The sequence below is a fragment of the Exophiala aquamarina genome (genome assembly GCF_000709125.1).
Source record: "Exophiala aquamarina CBS 119918 chromosome Unknown aczIA-supercont1.2, whole genome shotgun sequence".
NCBI lineage: Eukaryota > Fungi > Ascomycota > Eurotiomycetes > Chaetothyriales > Herpotrichiellaceae > Exophiala > Exophiala aquamarina.
This window is the reverse complement of record NW_013550586.1, coordinates 2,681,750-2,701,153: the sequence shown is the minus strand read 5'-3', so window position 1 is coordinate 2,701,153 and position 19,404 is coordinate 2,681,750. Positions and strand designations below refer to the sequence as shown.

The 19,404-nt window shown below is 51.0% G+C and overlaps 8 protein-coding genes across 8 annotated transcripts; 5 read left to right on the top strand and 3 right to left on the bottom strand.

Annotated features, from left to right (window-relative positions):
* Nucleotides 1-341: 341 nt before the first annotated feature.
* A1O9_02792 (uncharacterized protein) lies at nt 342-4,173 on the top strand (the record flags this gene model as incomplete). The annotated part of the gene is made up of 5 exons (XM_013408363.1): nt 342-526; nt 579-1,728; nt 1,780-2,178; nt 2,494-2,834; nt 3,051-4,173. Exons 2-5 carry the CDS (start codon nt 715-717, stop codon nt 4,171-4,173), a joined length of 2,877 nt encoding a protein of 958 aa, XP_013263817.1. The 5' UTR covers nt 342-526; nt 579-714.
* A 1,519-nt stretch (nt 4,174-5,692) lies between these two features.
* On the top strand, nt 5,693-6,403 carry A1O9_02791 (uncharacterized protein; the record flags this gene model as incomplete). The annotated part of the gene is made up of 1 exon (XM_013408362.1): nt 5,693-6,403. The coding sequence occupies one exon, from the start codon at nt 5,693-5,695 to the stop codon at nt 6,401-6,403; it is 711 nt and encodes a 236-aa protein (XP_013263816.1).
* Nucleotides 6,404-7,007: 604 nt separating this feature from the next.
* On the bottom strand, nt 7,008-8,134 carry A1O9_02790 (eukaryotic translation initiation factor 3 subunit F; the record flags this gene model as incomplete). Its single annotated transcript, XM_013408361.1, has 2 exons — nt 7,008-7,961; nt 8,033-8,134. The coding sequence occupies 2 exons, from the start codon at nt 8,132-8,134 to the stop codon at nt 7,008-7,010; spliced, it is 1,056 nt and encodes a 351-aa protein (XP_013263815.1).
* Nucleotides 8,135-8,577: 443 nt separating this feature from the next.
* Nucleotides 8,578-10,882, top strand: A1O9_02789 (uncharacterized protein; the record flags this gene model as incomplete). Its single annotated transcript, XM_013408360.1, has 3 exons — nt 8,578-8,811; nt 8,872-8,957; nt 9,013-10,882. The coding sequence occupies 3 exons, from the start codon at nt 8,578-8,580 to the stop codon at nt 10,880-10,882; spliced, it is 2,190 nt and encodes a 729-aa protein (XP_013263814.1).
* A 575-nt stretch (nt 10,883-11,457) lies between these two features.
* On the bottom strand, nt 11,458-13,424 carry A1O9_02788 (ATP-dependent RNA helicase sub2; the record flags this gene model as incomplete). The annotated part of the gene is made up of 4 exons (XM_013408359.1): nt 11,458-11,764; nt 11,817-12,177; nt 12,233-12,643; nt 13,181-13,424. 4 exons carry the CDS (start codon nt 13,422-13,424, stop codon nt 11,458-11,460), a joined length of 1,323 nt encoding a protein of 440 aa, XP_013263813.1.
* Nucleotides 13,425-14,040: 616 nt separating this feature from the next.
* A1O9_02787 (uncharacterized protein) lies at nt 14,041-14,541 on the top strand (the record flags this gene model as incomplete). Its single annotated transcript, XM_013408358.1, has 1 exon — nt 14,041-14,541. One exon carries the CDS (start codon nt 14,041-14,043, stop codon nt 14,539-14,541), a length of 501 nt encoding a protein of 166 aa, XP_013263812.1.
* Nucleotides 14,542-15,049: 508 nt separating this feature from the next.
* Nucleotides 15,050-15,651, bottom strand: A1O9_02786 (uncharacterized protein; the record flags this gene model as incomplete). Its single annotated transcript, XM_013408357.1, has 2 exons — nt 15,050-15,304; nt 15,364-15,651. 2 exons carry the CDS (start codon nt 15,649-15,651, stop codon nt 15,050-15,052), a joined length of 543 nt encoding a protein of 180 aa, XP_013263811.1.
* Nucleotides 15,652-17,881: 2,230 nt separating this feature from the next.
* A1O9_02785 (uncharacterized protein) lies at nt 17,882-18,880 on the top strand (the record flags this gene model as incomplete). Its single annotated transcript, XM_013408356.1, has 1 exon — nt 17,882-18,880. One exon carries the CDS (start codon nt 17,882-17,884, stop codon nt 18,878-18,880), a length of 999 nt encoding a protein of 332 aa, XP_013263810.1.
* Nucleotides 18,881-19,404: the final 524 nt, after the last annotated feature.

The following is a 19,404-nucleotide window of genomic DNA, read 5'->3' as shown; positions in this document are numbered from 1 at the left end:
TGGACATTGAGTTCATGAGAGAAGAAATCAATCAGGGACCAGCTGAAAAGCGACGCGGTCGCAATTCTCAACAAGGAAGTCACGATCTGAGCAATAGAGACAAAGGCACAGCATTGTCAGGCTTAGCGTTTGCTTCGGCCACCAACATGGGTTTGGAAGCAAATGCCAACTCAACACCCAAATTTTTTGGCCCAAAGGATCGTTCCTCACCCACAACACAAACAACAGACTTGGGTTCGGACATAGGACAAAGCCTGTCATCAGTGGACCCCACACCCTTTTCGTCTCTCAGACCCCACAAAGAGATGGGCAGTGCTTTTGACAAAGGCTCAATCACTGGCGGCTCCAAGTTTTCTAGGTTCTCAAAGGAAGAAACAGCCTCAAGTACATCTACAATAAATTCAAGGACCAAGTCGTTGTGTCGGGAATGTCGTACGCCAGGGAGCGCCCTTACCCCCCTAGTTACCTGCACTTCATGTGATAGAAGATATCATCACAGCTGTGGTAACCCAAAGCCCCCAAAAGGGTTGGTACCTACATTATTCGTTGGTGTTTAAAGCAGAGCTAACACATGATAGTCCTAGCGCAAACGACTTTGTCTGTGGGAAGTGCTTGAAGAAAAAAAGGCTCGACCGAGCTAGTGAAGAACTATCCCGACCTACTCCCGTCAACCCAGATATCTTGACCTCTGATCCAACCATCCAGGCCACTTACATGTCCAAAGCCCTGACAGCTGAGCCTGCCTCACATCTTCACATGAACGATGAAGATCATGACGCTGCTAAGATACAGTCTTCACAGGGCGATTTGTACAAGTTAATCACATGCCATTATTGGAAGCAGGGCAGGTGTAATCTCTACGAGAACCATTGCCTTTTCGCCCATGTCGAAACTGGCCAGGAAAGCCCTTCTGGTAGAAATCCTGCCAAGGCGTTTACCTGCCCAACATGGAAGGCGCACCATTGCGGTAAGTCTTCCGATGAGTGCTTATACTCGCATGAGGATACTGGACTCTACGTTGGCTTCAACAATGACGTCTTGCGCAAACATATCACTTGTTACTATTGGAAGGTATCTGGGTCTTGTCGACATTATGAGCAGGACTGTTCCTACGCTCATCGAGATACTGGTATACTGGCCTGGCAACCTGCGAAGGATGCACAATCAGCACCTGGCAAGAATTCACTCAAGAATTACATGTGCCCCAGATGGGAGTCTAATCAGACATGCATGTGGTATCCGATCAATTGCCCCTATAACCATAGTCCCACTGCCTTGTCATGCCACCGCTCTGCCACTGAGAGTCGAAGAAACGTTCGTCAAGTCGAGCACTCTCCCGATTGGGAATCAGAACCAGTTCTTGGCCCTTCACCTTCAACCTATGTTTCGCAAGTTATGCCCCCCTTTTCAATGGATGGTGTGAAAGAGCGCAAAAATAAGCACAGAGACGCGCAAAAAGATGAAACCTGCACCGCCGTGGCGGGCGTTCAGCTACACACACCTGCCATAGCTCCAGGTGCATCAAGAATTACACCAACACGGGATGACCCTCCAGCTATACGACATCATCCTTTTACCGGCCGCCACATGGCGAAACGTGGTGGCCGGACGGTCCGCAACCTGCCATCGAAACAGAGCAGTGGCACCGCATTGAACAATTCGCTCAGATCACCATCACAAGACCAACATAACCAACATAACAGCAGCATACGCGATTCTGCCAGCACCGTTTCAGCCACACCTCATATGGCCAAGGCGCATATGACTACTGATATAAAGTGGCCGGGAACTCCGGATTTCTCTGGTACAGCAGGTGACACAAGTGCCAAAAGCCTAGCTGGAAACAGGGTGAAGAAATGCGAAAAGTGTGAGAGAAGGATTCTCGGTTCAGCCAATCGATGTTTTTCATGTGCCACAACTGATGCTACCCATAATGAGGATGACTCTAGGGCACTTGGAGGTAGATCCAACGCGGTTGATCTTGAGCTCTCTGACTTGGCAATTCCAAAAGTTTTCCCTGCTCAAAAGATGTCACAGAATGAGTATGGCTTCGATGAATCATCTCGACGGCTTGTTGCTCGTGTTCTCAAACGCGCTGCTCAAGATGACGATCTGTTTGTTTCACGCAAAAGGCTCAAGATTTCCACCCTACCCATGAACTCACAAACAGCGTTATCGGTCTCATCTAACAACTTGCCAAGTGTGCCCGTAACTCTAAAAGCTAACGCCGAAAAATTGTTGGCTCGAAGTCGGCAGTTCCCTGCTGACTCAACCAATCTACCATCTCTTCAAAACGAGCTAGGAATACAGAAAGAAGGTAACTCATGTGGAAGACCAACAGTGCCCAACATGGAAGGCGAGGCGGCATCGGTTCAGCAGCAATCACTAAGCCCTCATAACATTCACGATGCTTCGAGTTATGGCGAAATCATCCATGAAGCACGTGGGTTAAGTCGGTTAGCACGTGCGTTGAGTCTGTTCAATGATCGTGAGACGCGGACGTCAGCATCTAGACCACAATCCCCGGCCAAAGTCGGAATAGCCCAATCCAGTGCTACTGAGATTCCCAAAACGCCATCATCAGGTCGGCTTCCTCCTACATCGCTATCAAAATCCACTAGCGCAATGGAAAAAGGAAATGCACAATCACTTGAAAAGACGCAAGCGCCAGGGGAACTTCACGCTGAGTTTTTTGAATCAGACAATCAACCGCATGATGCTCGAACTAGTCGCGCATTGGTCAGTGACGACAATCACTGGCAAGATGAGAGCGTAAAGTCTGCTGCGAAACATCGCGTCAACTCATCCGCAAAATCTGCCGAGGCAAATCGGTGGTTGGGTATATCCGACAACACTGAGTTGAATACTTCTCCTACGCAAGAAAGCGGATCCCTATCAACATTGAAGGCCCGGTGCGAAGCCTGTAGAGCAGCACACCGTAAGTGTCTACATAGACCTGGAGGGACGCGCGATGACTTAGATCCCTTAAAATGCGCAACATTTCTTGCGGAGAACCCTGAGCGCCCTCTGAACGGAAAATTTCCTCAGAGTTACTGGCTCAAAATCAAACAGGCTGCAAGCCTTCATCATCAAGCTAGTAACAGCTTGAGTGTATCGAAATACAGAGAAAAAGCATTAAAGGTGGCCGTTGCCCTTGGTGTGACGGAAACCAGCGACGAGTCAATGGTAGATGCCATCGAGTATGTGGCTGCTGAAACGGGTCCGATAGGTCGATTTGCTTCCAAGGTGAATTTGACACCGAGATTGAACTCCGAACATCCAAGACTTCGCTCTCGGGCTCGAGCAGCAGCGATAGAAGATCCTCTGAGGGATTCAGGGGGAGATTCTAATGATGACTTGCCCCTCGCTATCATAAGACGACGAAATCGGCCGAAAGACCACCGGAGCTCTTTAGAACACGCCGCCATGCCGGTAACCCTTACTCTGGGGAATTCAAACGAGCAAGGTAACCGCCTGGATCCCTTTGCCAAGAGACCTACTGGCACTCGACACCCTCGGCCTCAGCATGGCAAGGCACGACCTGGTTGGACCGATGACGAAGAGCAACGAGCTCTTGAACGGCTCCGAGAACGGGGTGTGAAGATTGAAACTGATTCAGATTCAGACGAGTTGCTTAGCGACGACGATGCTCCTCGTCAAGCACCAGCACTCGTTACGGATCGGCTGCACCGCGTTCTAGAGTCGCAAAATCCGTTTGATGTGGATTCGTCTTTAGATTTACGCAATCCAGAGAATCGATACCAGGCACTGGGTAAAATTCCACCGTGGAACCGAAATCGCCCGACAAAGAAACAATTAATGGGCAATCTCCTTCTCTATCAATGTCGAGACAACAAGCTGAAGTTCGGAAACCCGCACTACAATGTCATGCGGAAGAGTAGAGAAGTCCTGGTCAATGCGATCATTGAGAAGGACGACGTCTTGAACAGCCCGGATGAATGTTCAGGTCGTGAGCCCGAGATTCAGCAAGTTCCTATGACTTTTCGAGAATTTATTGGAATGCCCAAGCAGGCGACCATTACACGGGGGAAAAGTAAAGACGAGCTGACGTTTGTAGAGAGACTGAACCACACGGACCGGTCCCTTTTGGGCGCCTCCACCAGGACAAGACGATACAGAGACGATGAAGTTTTTCCTTTCATAAAAGGCTAAGAAGATGCGATTTGAGCCAGAGACCATCAGGATTTCAGCTTTTGCAGGAATTTACAGGAAAAAGCTGGAGTTAGGGCAGGTACGGCGGATTAGGAGTGGGAGAGCTGGATTGCTAGTTTCCATTCTCTGATTTTCAAATGATCATGAGTTGTCATATAATCTTGGACCATGGCGTCTTCTACAACAAACCGAGGCAGCGGCAACTCCTAGAGAGGATTTTCGACATAGAGGACATAGAGGAGCCAGAATAGAACCATAATCCCAACGCCGTGCCTCTCTCTCATCTAAGCAACTAAGAGTCTCGCGTTTCAATCGTAAAAAGTAATAATCCGCTCGGCAAGAGGGAACCGAAAAAAGGTTCTACCTAGCCCACAATCATATTACACTGAAATGGAGGGGAAATCGGTCAGTATTTGATGTTTAGGCAGCGACCAGAAGGGAGAAAGGGACTGTGATCTAATGGATAATTGGAGGATTCTCCTGCGTGATTTTTGTTTTGGTGGGGAGGGGGGGGGGGGGAAATCAGTTCTTACGGCCATGAATATCAGCGCGATACTGATATACGGACTCAGCCGTTCCCCTATTCTCGCGAATTTCCAGAATATACCGAGAAAACTGTTTGAATTCAGAACATTGCGTGGTTAGCTGTTGTCCATCAAAAGGATGGGCATGATTAAAGTCGAGATAGGGGCTGAGGAATGGACAAGACGAAAAGCTGAAACTAAAACTAAAACTTACCCGTCTTTATTCCTATCCATAGGACCTGGGAATAACGAGTGCACGTATGTGGATGTGCAGATGAGGAGAAGAAGGACGAGGAGTAGCGATTGGAAGTTGAAAATTGCTGTCTGTTGTGTTGGGTAAGCCGATTGATCAGGTCCAATACTCGGAATATATTTCGTATTGGGGGATGGAGCGAGGACGAGGATGTTGGCTGATGACTTTGGATTAACACAACTTTTATTCACGACATACCATTATTTCTCCTTCGGTGAGCGGCGGATGCGCTCCTTGGGTACTGATGTCTTCGAGCCTTCGTTGGTGTATATCTGAAGAACAGGGGAGGGTCAGGTTCTTGATATACTATGACAGATGGGGGGTGGTAAGTAGAACAGATTGGCCTGTTGTTAAAAGTTTGGGATTCTCAGGTTGATTTGGATTGAGGTTTCCAGATTGGTTGGAGGATTTTGAGGAGACTCTGGCCTGGGGGAAAAGTAGGAAGGAGAAACGATGTTCCGCGCCTGTGCTCAGTGACCTCAGCCTTGGCCATATCCATCCGTACTGAGCGTTTGGATGCTGTTTGACGGCTGGGTACTCATTAATTTGCTTTGATCTGGCGATATTTCACTCTTATTTCGCTACTGCTTCCTTTTAGTATTGCCACGGCTGCCTTGCCAATTGCACGTGGCTTCTTCCATGGCTCGCTAGTCAATACTTCCCAACTACCATTCCTGTACCTTCAATCCCATCATCTCCTCGGTGTCAACTCCACCACATTGTCTCTGCATATATCTTACAAATGGAACCACGCGCCCGCGCCGGGCGGCACAAGGCCAGTCTGAACTTCGGGCATGAACTCTCCGGCCTACTCTTCGCGTACGGCGCACCTACCCATCCAGACATTGTGAACCCCATCGGGGCCTCCTCGCAGCAATATCTCGACAAGAACGGCAGCGGCATGACCACAACGACCAACCACTCCAATAACCACAGCAACCACGACGCGAAGCCATTCCACCAGCCCTTCCCGGAAACCGTCCGGGTTCTCGACGAGATCCTCACAGACTTCATCATCGAAACATGTCACAACGCCGTGAGCGTGGCAAGCTACAGTGGGCGCGCGAAGCTGAAACTCTCGGACTTTGAGTTCGTGCTACGCCGCGATGCAGTCAAGCTCGGCCGTGTCCAGGAAATGTTCAAGAAGAAGCGCGATATCGATAACAAGAAGAAACTCTTCGATACCAATGAGGGACGAGAAGGGACGAAGATGGCCGTGGGTGATTTGGTGAATCTTGGGGAGGTTGTTGGCGAGGAAGGAACCGGAAAAGGGAAAGGGAGAGGTAGAGGTAGGAGGAAGAAGAGGGATAGGCATGACGGAAATGCTGCCGTGGGAGACGATGCCAGAAGTGCTGTTGGGACCGGGACCGGGACCGGCAGGGAAAGCGTTGTTGGCGATGATATGGAACTCGAGGACAGGGCGAGTAAGAAGGCGAGGAGTGAGGTTGGTTGAAAGATGCCAGTGATAACCTCTCTTTTGAAACTACTCGGCTTGAGCGAGATCACCATTTAACCAGGCCGTGTCTCCGACCTGAGACTCATTACAACGACAAGAAGCAACAGCATCGATGCAACACGTTCGCCAAGCATCAATCATCAACAGCATCTATAACTTGAGTCATCCGGCTCGGAACGATTTCTACTATGGACGGAAGCCAGCATGAACGAGACTCATATGATCATTTGACATGGCTGCAAGTTTGTAACTGACTGGCATCGTTCTGTTGGATGCTCGACCTGCAGGAAAACCAAAGGCTCCGGCACCATTTGATCGCCGTACACACAGCGAAACACGACGACCAACTTATGGTGTCCATTTCCCAGCAATTGTTCCCCTCAGCCATGCCTCGACAAACTCGGTTGGGAACTTCTCGGATACACATATCCTTCTACCACCCTATGCGCCATACTTTTTCTACTCATCCCAACCCACGCGGAAGCCAGATGCTATCGAAAATGCATGGACTCATGATAGGATGAAGACTCCCATCCAAACATGCAAAAACATTCGGTCAATAGAAAATGAGAAAAACTGCCTGTTCTGCGGTGCCACATACTCACAAATTGGCTACTGACAAGCTGTCTCCTCGATTCTGTCGGGTCTGCCCACCTCCTTCCCGTCTGTTCTGTCTCCGATCGCCTCGTCCACCTTCTTTCTCATTTGAGCCTGCTCCTGTGTTCTCCCCTCCACCAATCGTCAATTGTGCTGTTGCTAGTCTGTTGGACAGGTCCATCTGTGTGCGAACCATGTTAGCGAGATATGAAACAGTGAGCACGTCTTGAATATGATTGTTGAAGTCCTTTTCAATCTCGGCCGGGTCGACCTTGGGCGCGAGCGCGAGTGTATTGAGAAGAAATTGTCCGAGTGCGGTCGAGGGCTCCTCTTCTTCTTCAATCACGTTCTCCACATACTTGGCGACCCGGTCCAACATGCCCAATGTGTCTTCTAGCGATCGTTCAAGATGTTCAATGTCTGTCAGTGCGGCGCCTGTCCTCGTCTCTGAGTCTTTGGCATTCTGGATCGTGTCCACTCCTGCGCGGTCGGCATCGTTGTAGTGGATTGTATACGGTACGGGGATGAATGCGGCGGAGTCGGCGGCTCGTTCGGGGCTCACGCCCACGGGGGACGATATGTAGGTCCTGACTTCGACGTCCTTGCCTGGCTGGCTCGAGACCGTGACGTGGACGGCAGGGTAAGGGAAAGTGCCTTCGCCCTGACTGCTGTAGTGGTTTTGGATCAAAGCCGAGAAAGTGTTGAGTTCCGAACTGGTCGCATACCAGCCAACCAGGACTTCTTTCGGGTTGGCACGCAGGTGCAGTGCCAACATGGCCTTTTGATATTCCATGTCGACTTCGACCTGGTCGGTCGTCTCGGTGTGGCTGACGGCGAAGGAGGAGTGGACGACGACTTGGGATTCATCGGCATCGGAGCGAGTTCCTAGTAGGGTGCCAATGACTCGTTGTTGGTCTGGTGGGCGACGGGAGCAGTGGTCGAGGATAGAGAATAGGGCCTTTTGCAATCATAGATGACTTGTCAGTAAGGTAACTTGTGAGCCGTGTGTCATCTCATCTTTTGACTGACCTGTGGTTGTATCACGACACGAAGAGGAGCAACTGTGGGTTGGGCACCGACAGCAGCAGGACCGAGAGGCCTGGACAAGTGCAGGGAGCCATCTTGGGCCATGCTGGGCAGTGAGTGCAATAGAAGCCGGTAGATTGTCTGGGGATGCAACTGCCTGCTTTCTATGACAGTTTGCACAAATGCGTTTGCTCTGGGCTGGTCGATGTAGTGGTCCCAAGAACTGCGGGCAACTTTCCCGCACGCAACAGCCTGAGCCTCGTGGAAATTTCATTTTGCGGTGCCAGTGCCTGTGCGCTCTGCGTGGGCGACCAGAGTCACGTGGCATGACCGGGAGCTCAACTGCATTGTCAATCTAATCTAATCTAAACTCCGGCTGAATTGGGATGCATATCAAATCGCCATTAATTATTGCCGTTGGGTGTGGATATGACGAAGTTGCCTCCCTCTCGCAATCTGTCGCTCACTCCTTCTCAATATCTTGATCCTGTTTCAATCAAATATTCCCCAGGTACCCCAATTCTCTTGGCCGTTACTCTAGCAAGATCATGAGTGCGAATGGGGTATTGCGAAAAGACCAGCTCGAACGAAGCCTTCACGATGAAAAGAAACTGATAGAGCAAGGTATCCTTAAGGAGGACAATCCCCTCGACTTCAGCGAGAACTTTCAGACCTTATGTGCCGCTTCCAGACGTGGCGATCTCAAGCTCTGTCAGGAGATGATCCAGGAAGGCGTCAATATCAATGCCAAAGACCAATACGATTATACTCCTCTTATTCTGGTAAGACTGCCAGCCCCCACTGAGAAACTTTGGTGTAGCAGCGGGTGACCCTGCGAGAAGGCTAGCTTGTGCGGTCATTACGAGACCGTCCAACTATTACTTGAATCTGGGGCGTTATGTGAGCGAGATACATTTCAAGGCGAGCGGTTCATTACCCCAGCATCTCGATCTAAGCACTCAAATGCTAATTTGTTTGGCCAGATGCCTGTATAATGCTTTGAATGATAGAATCCGAAACCTCCTATTACAATACGACTATTCTAAATCCACAGACCCACTGCAACCGCTTGCCTCCCACTTAGTTTCGCTTTTGACAAGAGATCACCCTAGGACCTCCGACATAACTGTCACGACGCCGACCGAATCATTTTTGTTACACAAATATATTCTCTCTGCTCGCTCACCCTACTTCAGCAGCAAACTTACCTCCGCCCCGGACACCTCCTCTTGGAAGCTACCACCAACCATTCCGCCTCAGTCCTTCGGTATCGCCTTAAAACACCTATATCTCGGCGAGATACCACGTGATCTCGGTGGTGGCCCTGCCACTGGATTCAGCGACTCTGAAGTGCTTGCTGGTGTCGATCGCATCAGCAAGCATCTTGAAATCCAGAATCTTTCGCGACTCATTCTCGACAGTAGCGATCGCAGACTAGCCCGCCAGCGGCGACAGGATGAGGTTGAAAAGGGTCGAGATCAATTGGAATCCTGGTTCCGAGACAATGTTCTCAAACACGCCATTGAAACCGATGTGGCGAAAGCCGATGACATCAAATGGGATCGTGATAACGGCATCTTCGCAGATATTCTCCTTCGCGCCGACGAGGACGAGGAAGAGGAGGAGGAGGAGGAGGAGGCAGAAGCAATAGACAGGTTCAGTCAAGAACTCTCAAGAAATAAACCCTCCTCAACCCATCGATCCGCCACCGCAGCACTCGGCATCCCACTCGACACCTCATCGTCCCGCAACGCCTCTCGCTCCACGTCACGATCACCTTCACGTGCTCGCTCCAAGGCGCGAAAATCCAAGATCTACCCTGCGCACAAAGCGCAACTTCTGCGATCAGAATTCTTCACCACCATGTTCGAGTCTTCATTCCGCGAAGCGCAGAACACACCGCACCTGCAAATCATCAACATCGACTGTTCGCCCCACGTCCTCGAGATCATCCTCACCTACCTGTACACGGAAAAGGCAGACTTCGGGCTCGACGTGGCGGTGGACGTGCTCTTCGCAGCGGACATGCTGTTCCTGGAAAAGGTCAAAGCCAAAGCAGCCGTCGTTATCTCTACTCTCGCCAACGGCACCGCCACAGGCATGTCTAAGGGAGGTGGAAGCACTTTGCCGAATGGTCTTGATCCCGAATCCACAGCAGCGACGTCCTCCTCAGAGGAACTCATCGACATCTACTTGATCCTTCGCGCAGCATGGTTGACTCGCGTGCAGCGACTGGAGGAATTCGCTGCACGGTACATCGCATACAGGCTTGAAGCGTACATCGACGACCCGGAGTTCGCCGAGCTGGTGCAAGAATCTGCCAGCCGCATCAGTGCCAGGCAGGAGACAGACAGTATTGAATTGCTAGACGACATCCGCTACTACCTGTCTGAACGCTTCCGCTTGCGGTTCGAGGACGTGGGCCTCGAGGATGCCATGGACGAAGATGGCGCGATGCGTGAGGCGCTTGCGGCTACTGCCACTACGACCGATGGATACGTTGCTGCGGTTGCTGCACAACCACCAGAGCAAGACCCTCAGACTGCAACGGGTCAAGCTCCTCTAGGCCCCACGAAACCAACAACAACCAACAGTCTCCCGATCTGGAGCAGTGCAAACGGGATCCCACCCAAGGCAGCCGAGGACGAGGGCGTCGCCATGATGACCTCATCAGGTCCCGGGTCCGAACCCGTCACCGTCGCCCCTGACACTGAATGCCTCCTCCCCAGGGATGCAGTGCGCACGCTAGACGGCGAGTTAGCCGGAGACGAGTTCGCCGCCGACGCCGTCAACTACCAGATCCTGCTCGGCAAGATTGACGCGCTGCTCGATCGCTTGAAACTCGATGCGTAGAGAATAAGGACAGCCGACTCCGCCGCTAGAGACCATGGTCTGTATCTGATTTTACCGCGAGAACCCACCTTGGGCAGGATGCTGGGGCCTTGGGCGTTGCTCGTTAGCTCTGATCTCCGAATTCTCTGCATGCACTGCCGGGGTCATAGCACATACACATATAGAGGAGCATACCATGAACAGGAACAGAATCAACGGGAGAGAATCAAAGGCACTTAGAAAAATCATTGAAGTTAGGCCGTTGGCAATAATCTACATAACAAGAGTGTCGTTTTCCTGGCGTGAATCAACCCTTTCAAGGTTTGCACGAGGCGGCACGAAATTCCTTTCGGGATAGGCCCAAGTCAACTAACTGATCATGAAAAGCAATTTCTTTTGTCAATTTTGTTGTAGTTACGTCACCACTCCGCTCCAGTCAATTTGTGAGTTATCTCATGACCCGTCTCCCCCAGCCCGGCGGTACTCGTAACTGTTGTCACATACATAAGGTGAGAGAGAATCCATAGACCTGAAAAAGAGAGCATGATCTGGTTTGCTGTAAACCTAGTGCTCCAAGAAGATCCCCCCGGAGCTCCCTAAGATGCCATGTAGGTGCTTGAGTCGACACCGCCTTCTGGGTAAGGAGGCAACGGTGCTTGGAACCGGCTCTCAATCTCTTTGATGACAGTCTCATCGGTATCACTGCTGACAAACGAGATACTAAGACCTTTAGTACCGAAGCGACCAGCACGGCCAACACGATGAAGATAGGAGTCAGCATCAGCAGGTAGATCGTAATTGATCGCAAGGTTGATGCGCTCGATATCAATACCACGACCAAAGACGTCAGTTGCAACGCAAATACGCTTGTTGAATTCCTTGAACTCCTTGTATCTCTTGATGCTATTGCCAAAGTTAGTAAAGTTATGTGCTTGATATGAGGCCGCGAACTTACCGCTCCTCTTGGCTAACTCCTGAATGGACGGCGATACTTGGAAAGTTGCATTCACGTAGCAACTTGTCTAATTCAGTTGCTCGAAGGGTACTCTTGACAAAAATGATGACCTGGTTGAACTCGAGACTGTCGAGCAGGTCGTTGAGTTTTCGATTCTTCTCGCCTTCACTGAGCTTGATGGAATATTGCTGGAGACCGTGTAGTGTGAGCTTGGTCTCATCATCGACGAAAACTTCAAGAGGATGTCTCATGAACTTCCTGCAAATTGGGCGAATTGTCTCTGGCAGAGTGGCGCTGAACATCATGACCTGTTTCTCGGTAGGGGTCGCGCGGAAGATTTCTTGAACATCTCGGCGCATGTCTAGGTGTCCAGTCGTCAGATTGGAGAAACGTGTAGGGGGTTGAAGGTGGCATACCGATTTGATCCAACATTTTGTCGCATTCGTCAAGGACAAAAGCTTTCACGTTACGCAATGACAGATACTTGTCGCGGACGAGCGCATTCAGGCGACCAGGGGTCCCGACAATAATGTTGGGGAAGGACTCTTTGTTCTTGAGTAGTTCAATATCTTTCTGAATCGGTGTACCACCATAGAAAACAGCAGTCTTGACCTCTGGAAGGTACTTGCTGAAACGGGCATATTCGTTCTTGATCTGGTACGCAAGCTCTCGAGTGTGGCACATAACCAACACGGAGGCCTCGCCCGGAATGGGTTCCAGCTGATGAAGTGTGGTCAAGACGAAAACAGCCGTCTTACCAAGACCAGATTTGGCCTGGCAAAGAATGTCGACACTGAGAAGGGCTTGTGGAATGCACTTCTGTTGGACTGTAGTAAGGCGCATATGTTAGATTTGTTTCCAGAAAAAAGTGAAGACGATGAAGCAACATCGCAGCGCGGTCCGTCCATCTCCTTGTGAAGTGTTGATGTCAAAGTTAAAGGTCATGTTGCCGTTTGGATCGGTCCCTGCTCTTTTGAAAGCCACAAGTAACCCGACGTAAGACTATCCGTGCCTTTCGAATGTTACAACGAAGGCAAGCTTGTCATCCGGACAAGGAACAATAACAGTGACAGCATTCTCAGCATATCAGACTGTCCGCAAGTCGACCCATCACCTTTCGATGATGAGGCTGTCAATGCGTCTTGGTCTCTCGATTCGCGATCTTGCAAGCAATTGGGGGAGCGATCCGCAGCAGTCGAGGCAAAGTGACATCGTTAACATGATGGACCCATAGGGCTGCTGGAACGCCGTGGCTATGAGAGCCGTGGCCTTGACTTATTTCTTTTCTTTCTTGTGGAGATGGACGGACGCTCGAAGCAGGAACACAGGTGGAGGGATATTGTTTGCAAGAATAAATGACTAACCCTCCGAAGGATGTTCGAAACCGCAGTCGGTGATGGCTCGTAGCAGTTCGCCTTTGAGCAGAAAATCTCTGAAACCGGTGGAGTGGATGCCGACATAACTGCCCTTTCCCTTATCTGTACTCTTCCCACCTGAGACAGTCAGGTCGCCTTTCTTTGCAGCACCATTTGTGACACCGGTGGCAGGAGTCTCGGTAGCTTGAAGCTCCTCATCAGAGTAGTCGATGAGATCTTCTTCGGCAGACATTTTGGATTAGTTTAGTGAGTGATTGATGGTTGTTGTTGCTGTGGTGGTGGCGGTTGTGATGATGGGTGCGCAAAAGCTGGAGTAGGCTGTGGGGAGGAAAGGAAGTGTGAGGGGGATCTAAAGAATTGGCGACGAGACCAAAACAGAACCAACAAAGGCCTGATATAGGGAGATGCGATGGAAGATAGAAAGAAGACCTTGCAGGGAGAAGGATGAAGAGATTGTTGGTTGCAGAGTGATCGATGCCTGAGCTTAAAGGCCGTGCGTGTCGTTTTCAGAGGGAGTGAGGAGGCAACCGTTGCGGGTTGCGAATTGTGCTTTGAGAGCAGATCAGTCACGTGTGGACGCAAAGAAAAATGACCTAGCCTGTAAAACGACTAGCGAGATATTTCTTGGCAATACCCCATTTGGGACGTGGTGCCTGTGGGGAGTCTTGAGTCTCAACTCTTGAGATGAGGCCAGGCCACGGCTTGCGACTTTTTCAATTTGGTATTTGGCACTGTAACCAATGAAATTCCATCCGGAAGCGAGACAGTCCTGATAAATCCTAATCCCAGACCTGCGAGAAATCACTCGAGCCCGTGCTGAAACACAATGTCATCAATATACAGATACAATGGCCAAATCGAAGACCTCGAAGGGCGGTAACCCATCAGTACCCCACAAACATCTTCACTCAAGACTCTCTTATCTTCACCAAGCAGCGACCTTTTTGGCGACTGCCGAACAGGCTCATATGCTTAACGAAGGCCACGAAACCCGATTCTCGTCTGATCAAGTGGCTAGTGGACTACGGGCGGACAACAGACACGGCAGCGAGACGATTCGGCTTCTGAGTAACCTGCGGGGAGTGTCCAGGAAGACGCAAATCCGGCTTGCTCCCAGAGTTAAACACACAATGTGTAAGCGATGCGACGCGTTACTCATCCCTGGAAAGTCTAGTAACAAGGCTATCGTGAATCCCAGCAAGAATGGCGCTAAATCATGGGCCGACCTGTTTGAAGTTCAGTGTAATCAATGTGGAACCATCAAACGCTTTCCAGTAGGAGCAATGAATCAGAAGGAGCCCGGCAGCAAGCATCAAGCAGAATGGGAACCACAGCGTGATCCATTATAATCGACTCGTGCGCCTTCAGTATTCATTTATTCTCCAGACTTTCACAATACATCATTACGCCAAATTGTCTCTTTTGTAGCGTGAGCCATGGTAGTTCTAGAGACGCTTTTCATCAGGATTCACCTCCACAGCAAAGAAAACGCATAGCATCCAGCATATAGTCGCAACTCCGGAAGCGCCGAAACCATGATTACCGAAAAAAAGATCAAACTAGCCAGATATTCATACAATCATTAAACGTGGCCTCATCAATCAATATCCAGCCGTGAGGCTTCTCTGTCTGCCTTCGCCGTTGAATAGAAATGATAAAACAAAGTTGGAAAATCATAATAGATGCAAGGTGTTGCAGATTGAGGAGTCGAGAGTAGATGAGCCGAGCTCTCGGTGGATTGAATAGGTCGGGATGACGATGGCAATATCAATAGGAATAGCAATAGCAATACGCAGCGTTTGTCATGGTTGTTGGTCGTTATGGAAAGTGATGTTGCGCTTTAGTTGAGCGGGAATTTCAACGTCGTGGGCGTGTGCCCGAACCGTGGCCACTTGAGTGACTTCGGTCTAATCTTTCGCTCATGCTGTCGACTTTGTTTCTGAGCTGTTTTATTTTATCTCGAATGTTCCTCATCTTTTCGAACTCGTCTTCGAGACGATCAATTTCCGCCAAAATGTTTCTCATTCTCCGGATCTGGGCATCTGCATCCTGAACGGTACTGGCCGCGCGGTTGCTCGATGAGTGTACTGACTGTTGCGTGGCATTTTCGAGCTAAAAGATGCAAACTTGGTCAGTGGTTGATCATGGGGTGGTAGGCGGAAGGATCTCACAGCAACTATCCGCGACTGGATTTGGCGCATGATATTGTCAAGATGAATATACAGGTTTTGCAGGCTGTGGGGGTCTAGCATAATGCGACCCGTGACACCTTGGCTGCTGGCGGCGCTGGCGGCTCTCGAACTTGGTTGGGACTGTCTGCTCGTGCCACGGCCACGATCCTGGACCGTGCCGCTTGCATGACTGCGCTGGGCCGCAATTTGCTGCTGTTGGCGAAATAAAATCAACTCGGCTTGAGTCAAACCCAAAACAGAGTCTGCGACGGACTGAGGCGCGGACATGGACGTCCGACTTGGACTGGAGAGATCGTAACCAATGTAGTTGAAGTGAGCAGTGGCTTTGACGGGTTCCCGTAGAGATCAAACATAACATAGCAATTCTGGGAGCTGATAGGGTGCGCAAGAAGCCGTCAAAAGTGGTGCAAGAGGGTGCCAACAGCGATTTGGCTGCGAGATATGGCAGTAGGGATGAGCCTGGTCATTGTAGCTTTGACGTATGAGCGGGCGCCTCTGGACAGGCAACAGAGCCTCAGTTTGGCGAAGCGCTCGAAATGTTTCTCTTTCAAACAGGAAACGAGGTGCGTCCTCCTGGACTCCTTTACTTCTGGCGGCTGTGGTCAAGAAGAGGAGGGGTGCTGGGGTCGAGAGCGGACAGGCCTCAGGCCAAGGAGGGTAGGACAACGACGGGAGGGTGTATGGGAAAGGAGAAGGCCAGAATAGAGAATGAGCTGAAGAAAAGAATGGGTACGGAAGCGGAGACGGGTATGGTGGAGGACTGTTTCATCGCCTGCGACGATGAACAAGCCGAGAAGGAAAGTCAGAAGAGGGAGGGAGGGACGGAGCAGGAGGGAGGGGAGGAGTCGAGAAGCGCGGCTAACAACCTGGCAGCAGCTAGTCAGTGAGTAGGTTGGTGGTAAATTAGTGTGAAGATTAGTTCGCGGTGGATTTGGATTGTTGGATGAGCCCCGTCCTCCATACGATTATGTGGTAGCAGTAAACTTGGGTCAAAGGTAGACAACGGAGCATTCGAGGATGGAGTTGAAGTGGCATATGTGACGTCTTAATAAGAAAAAGAATGTGCAATATTGCAAGAGTCCAAGGTCTGTGAATGGCGGCTCTGTTTTCTCTGTCTGCCTGTGTGAGAATGTCCCGGTATCGAGGCCTGCTCGAGCAAGACTGCTTCATGGACCAGGTGGTGGATACGAGAATCGTTACTCCTTGGGAGTCTTGAGGGACCAACGTTATCCACGCAACCCGCATATACTGGAAGCAGGGTTGGAGGTGGACGAGCAGGGGAAACGAGCGTCTGGAGGACTTAACTGTTGGGCCATTGGCCACGAGAAGGAAGAAAAAGAGCCAGGAGCCATCTTGTTTTCACAGCGCTATTGGCAGTGGATGCGCACAATCATGAGTGACCAAAGCCCATGGGGTCCATGGCTCTGGTGCTCAGGGCGGCTTCAGGTCAGCGTGGGAGTGGGAAAAGTGCTTGGTACGGAGTAGGGGCAAGGGTCACGGTAAGGGCAAGCTTTGAATCAGGCTCTGACGGAAGCGAACTGGTCTGGCGGTCAGTATTGGGGTAGAAGGGGAGGGTGCGCCGGCCATTGGGTTACTAACTCAGTAATGGGCCTATAGGCGGCAACCCCAACAGTGGTGGCGGTAAAGCAACCCCAAAGGAACCAGGGGCAAGCTTGGAACTGCCCGTATTCATCCCACCTTTTCGTGGCATGCTCTAACCATACTCTTACCTATCGGTAGTAGTTGGTTAGATCTGTTGGCTAGTCCTCCAGCCAGAGCTTGGGGACATTCCATCATCATGATCAACCGATCAGGTGCTTTCTTCCACTTGCCAACTTAAACTCCGTTGAGCACGAAGTAAGTTGACTTCGAATTCTCTTGTGAGTTGCATCGGATCACCGTCTCATTCCTTTGGGTCGTTTTTGAAACCCCCCGGGTTTGCCGCCAGCCTCGTTCGAGCCTCCCCATCGATAGCCGTCGCCCATCCCTCGTCAGGCTGATCTGTGCCCCCCAAAAATTTATGTTCTGTACCATGGCTTGCAACATCTGGACACATTAATCGCCATTACTATTTCAATCCGGCCTGGAATCGGTTCGTTCCTCCAGCGAGACCCGTTCATGCAGGAGGTTGCTCCGAATACCCATTTCACATTCGCAATCTTCCTCCTCAAACGGTAGCTGCAGCCTGCAATGCAAGACTACCGCAACTGTCAAACCCTGATTACCGCCCTGCAGCCCCTACGTTACCCAAAACCTCAGCTCCTGCGGGCTCCCGATCCTGACCGGTGAGACGTAAAAGTTTTCTGCAACCTGCCTTGGCTGTACCCGCCTGTCTCCTACCCTCTGTTTGGTCGCCTGTGACACCATTGACCAGCCGTGGAGGTGGAGGTGGAAGTGGAGCTCCAAATCAGCTGCAGCCTCGCCCCAATCATTTGGAGAGTGACCTCACCTTCTCACCAACTAAATCATAGCCCGCAGCAGCGGTTGAAACGGATCAATGGCACGCGACAAGGAACGAACAATCAATCCTGCACAGCAACAACGCAAGCTTGAGAAACAGAAGCAGCTCAAGAAGAGTCGCGCGGAACTACAGGCGAGACGCAACGAAAAATTGGCCAAACGAAACCCCGACCGCATTGAGCGCCAAATCCAAGATCTGAATGCCCTCGAGGCCTCGGGTGAAATCAAACCTCGCGAAAAGGCCATCCTAGAAGACCTCGAGCGAGACCTCCGAGCCGTGCGCAAGGCCAGAGAGGCACTGGGTGAGAAGGCGCCCATTTTTGGTGGTCGCAGACGAGAAGGAGAAGGCGACAGTAACAATCACGTTCTCGGAAAAAGAAGGCATAACGGAGAGCGCAAGCAAACTAGCTACAGACAACAAGAATCTTCGGGAAGCGACACCGACGATTCTGTCCGCCGCATCCCCATGCCAGAGGATACACCGCCGCCAATTCCTCGCGAGTTCCGACGGGGCAACAATTTCAACAGGGCTTCTGATCCTGATGATCAACCGCAATCACAAGGAAACTCAAAATCTTATAATAAGCCACCCATCCCTGTGGTTGAATCGAAGACAATGTATTCAAGCGCGCCTCAGATCCGCGACCTGAAAAAGGAAGCGGTCGGGCGTTTCGTTCCCGACGTTGTCCGCCGGAAGCAGCAGGCTGCCAAAGGCGGACTGGCAGGACGCCTGCTCGAGCCAGAGGAGATGGACCGGCTAGAGGCAGAGGGCTACCTTTCGCAGAAACAGAAGCAGGTCGAAAAGGAGCCGGCAACGGAGGCAAGCGCCGACGCTCCCACCTCCTCCACAACGAATCTGGAAGACAGCCACGCCAGGAGATTGGAAGAGGAAGAGCGGCGCCTCCTCCAAGAGCTGGAGATGCAGGACGACCAGATAGGCGGTGTTGATGGTAAGAGTACTGGTACGGAAGCTCTCCCACAGAGGCCAACTAATCGACACGTTGAAATCGAAGAAGTCAAAGACGAGGATGCATAACTTGCTCAATAACATTCTGTATATCCACCCGCGCGTCCATGTGTACTACAGCGTGTTTACCATTGCTCTGTATTGGAACTAAACTACCCACTCAGCAGAAGAAGATGTCAGAACGAAGCAAGACCCGGTGGTCCAAGGTCCAATTAGCTGGCTAGATAGCACATAATATCAATAATGGAAGTATCATCATCACCTTCCTTCCACAGCACCCTCACCTTCTCGGTTTGTTCCTGCGGATTGCTAAATTAATCTTCCTGCTCTACGAACACAATGCCGAACCAGAGCCAGAGCCAGCCCCCGGCCATGTCGCGGTAACCGTGGTCAGCATCAAGTCCAATCGATGCGGTTCCGCCGCGTCTCGACCTCGCTCCCCTTTCCCTCCGTCCCTTCAGCTTGTTCTCGATTTAAAGACACACTTGTTGCCCCACGCCTCAATCTCTCTCTCTCTCTCTCTCTCTGTGTGTGTGTGTGTGTGTGTGTGAGGGAGAGAGAGGGAGCGAGAGGCTTCAGAGCGCGTCGAGCAA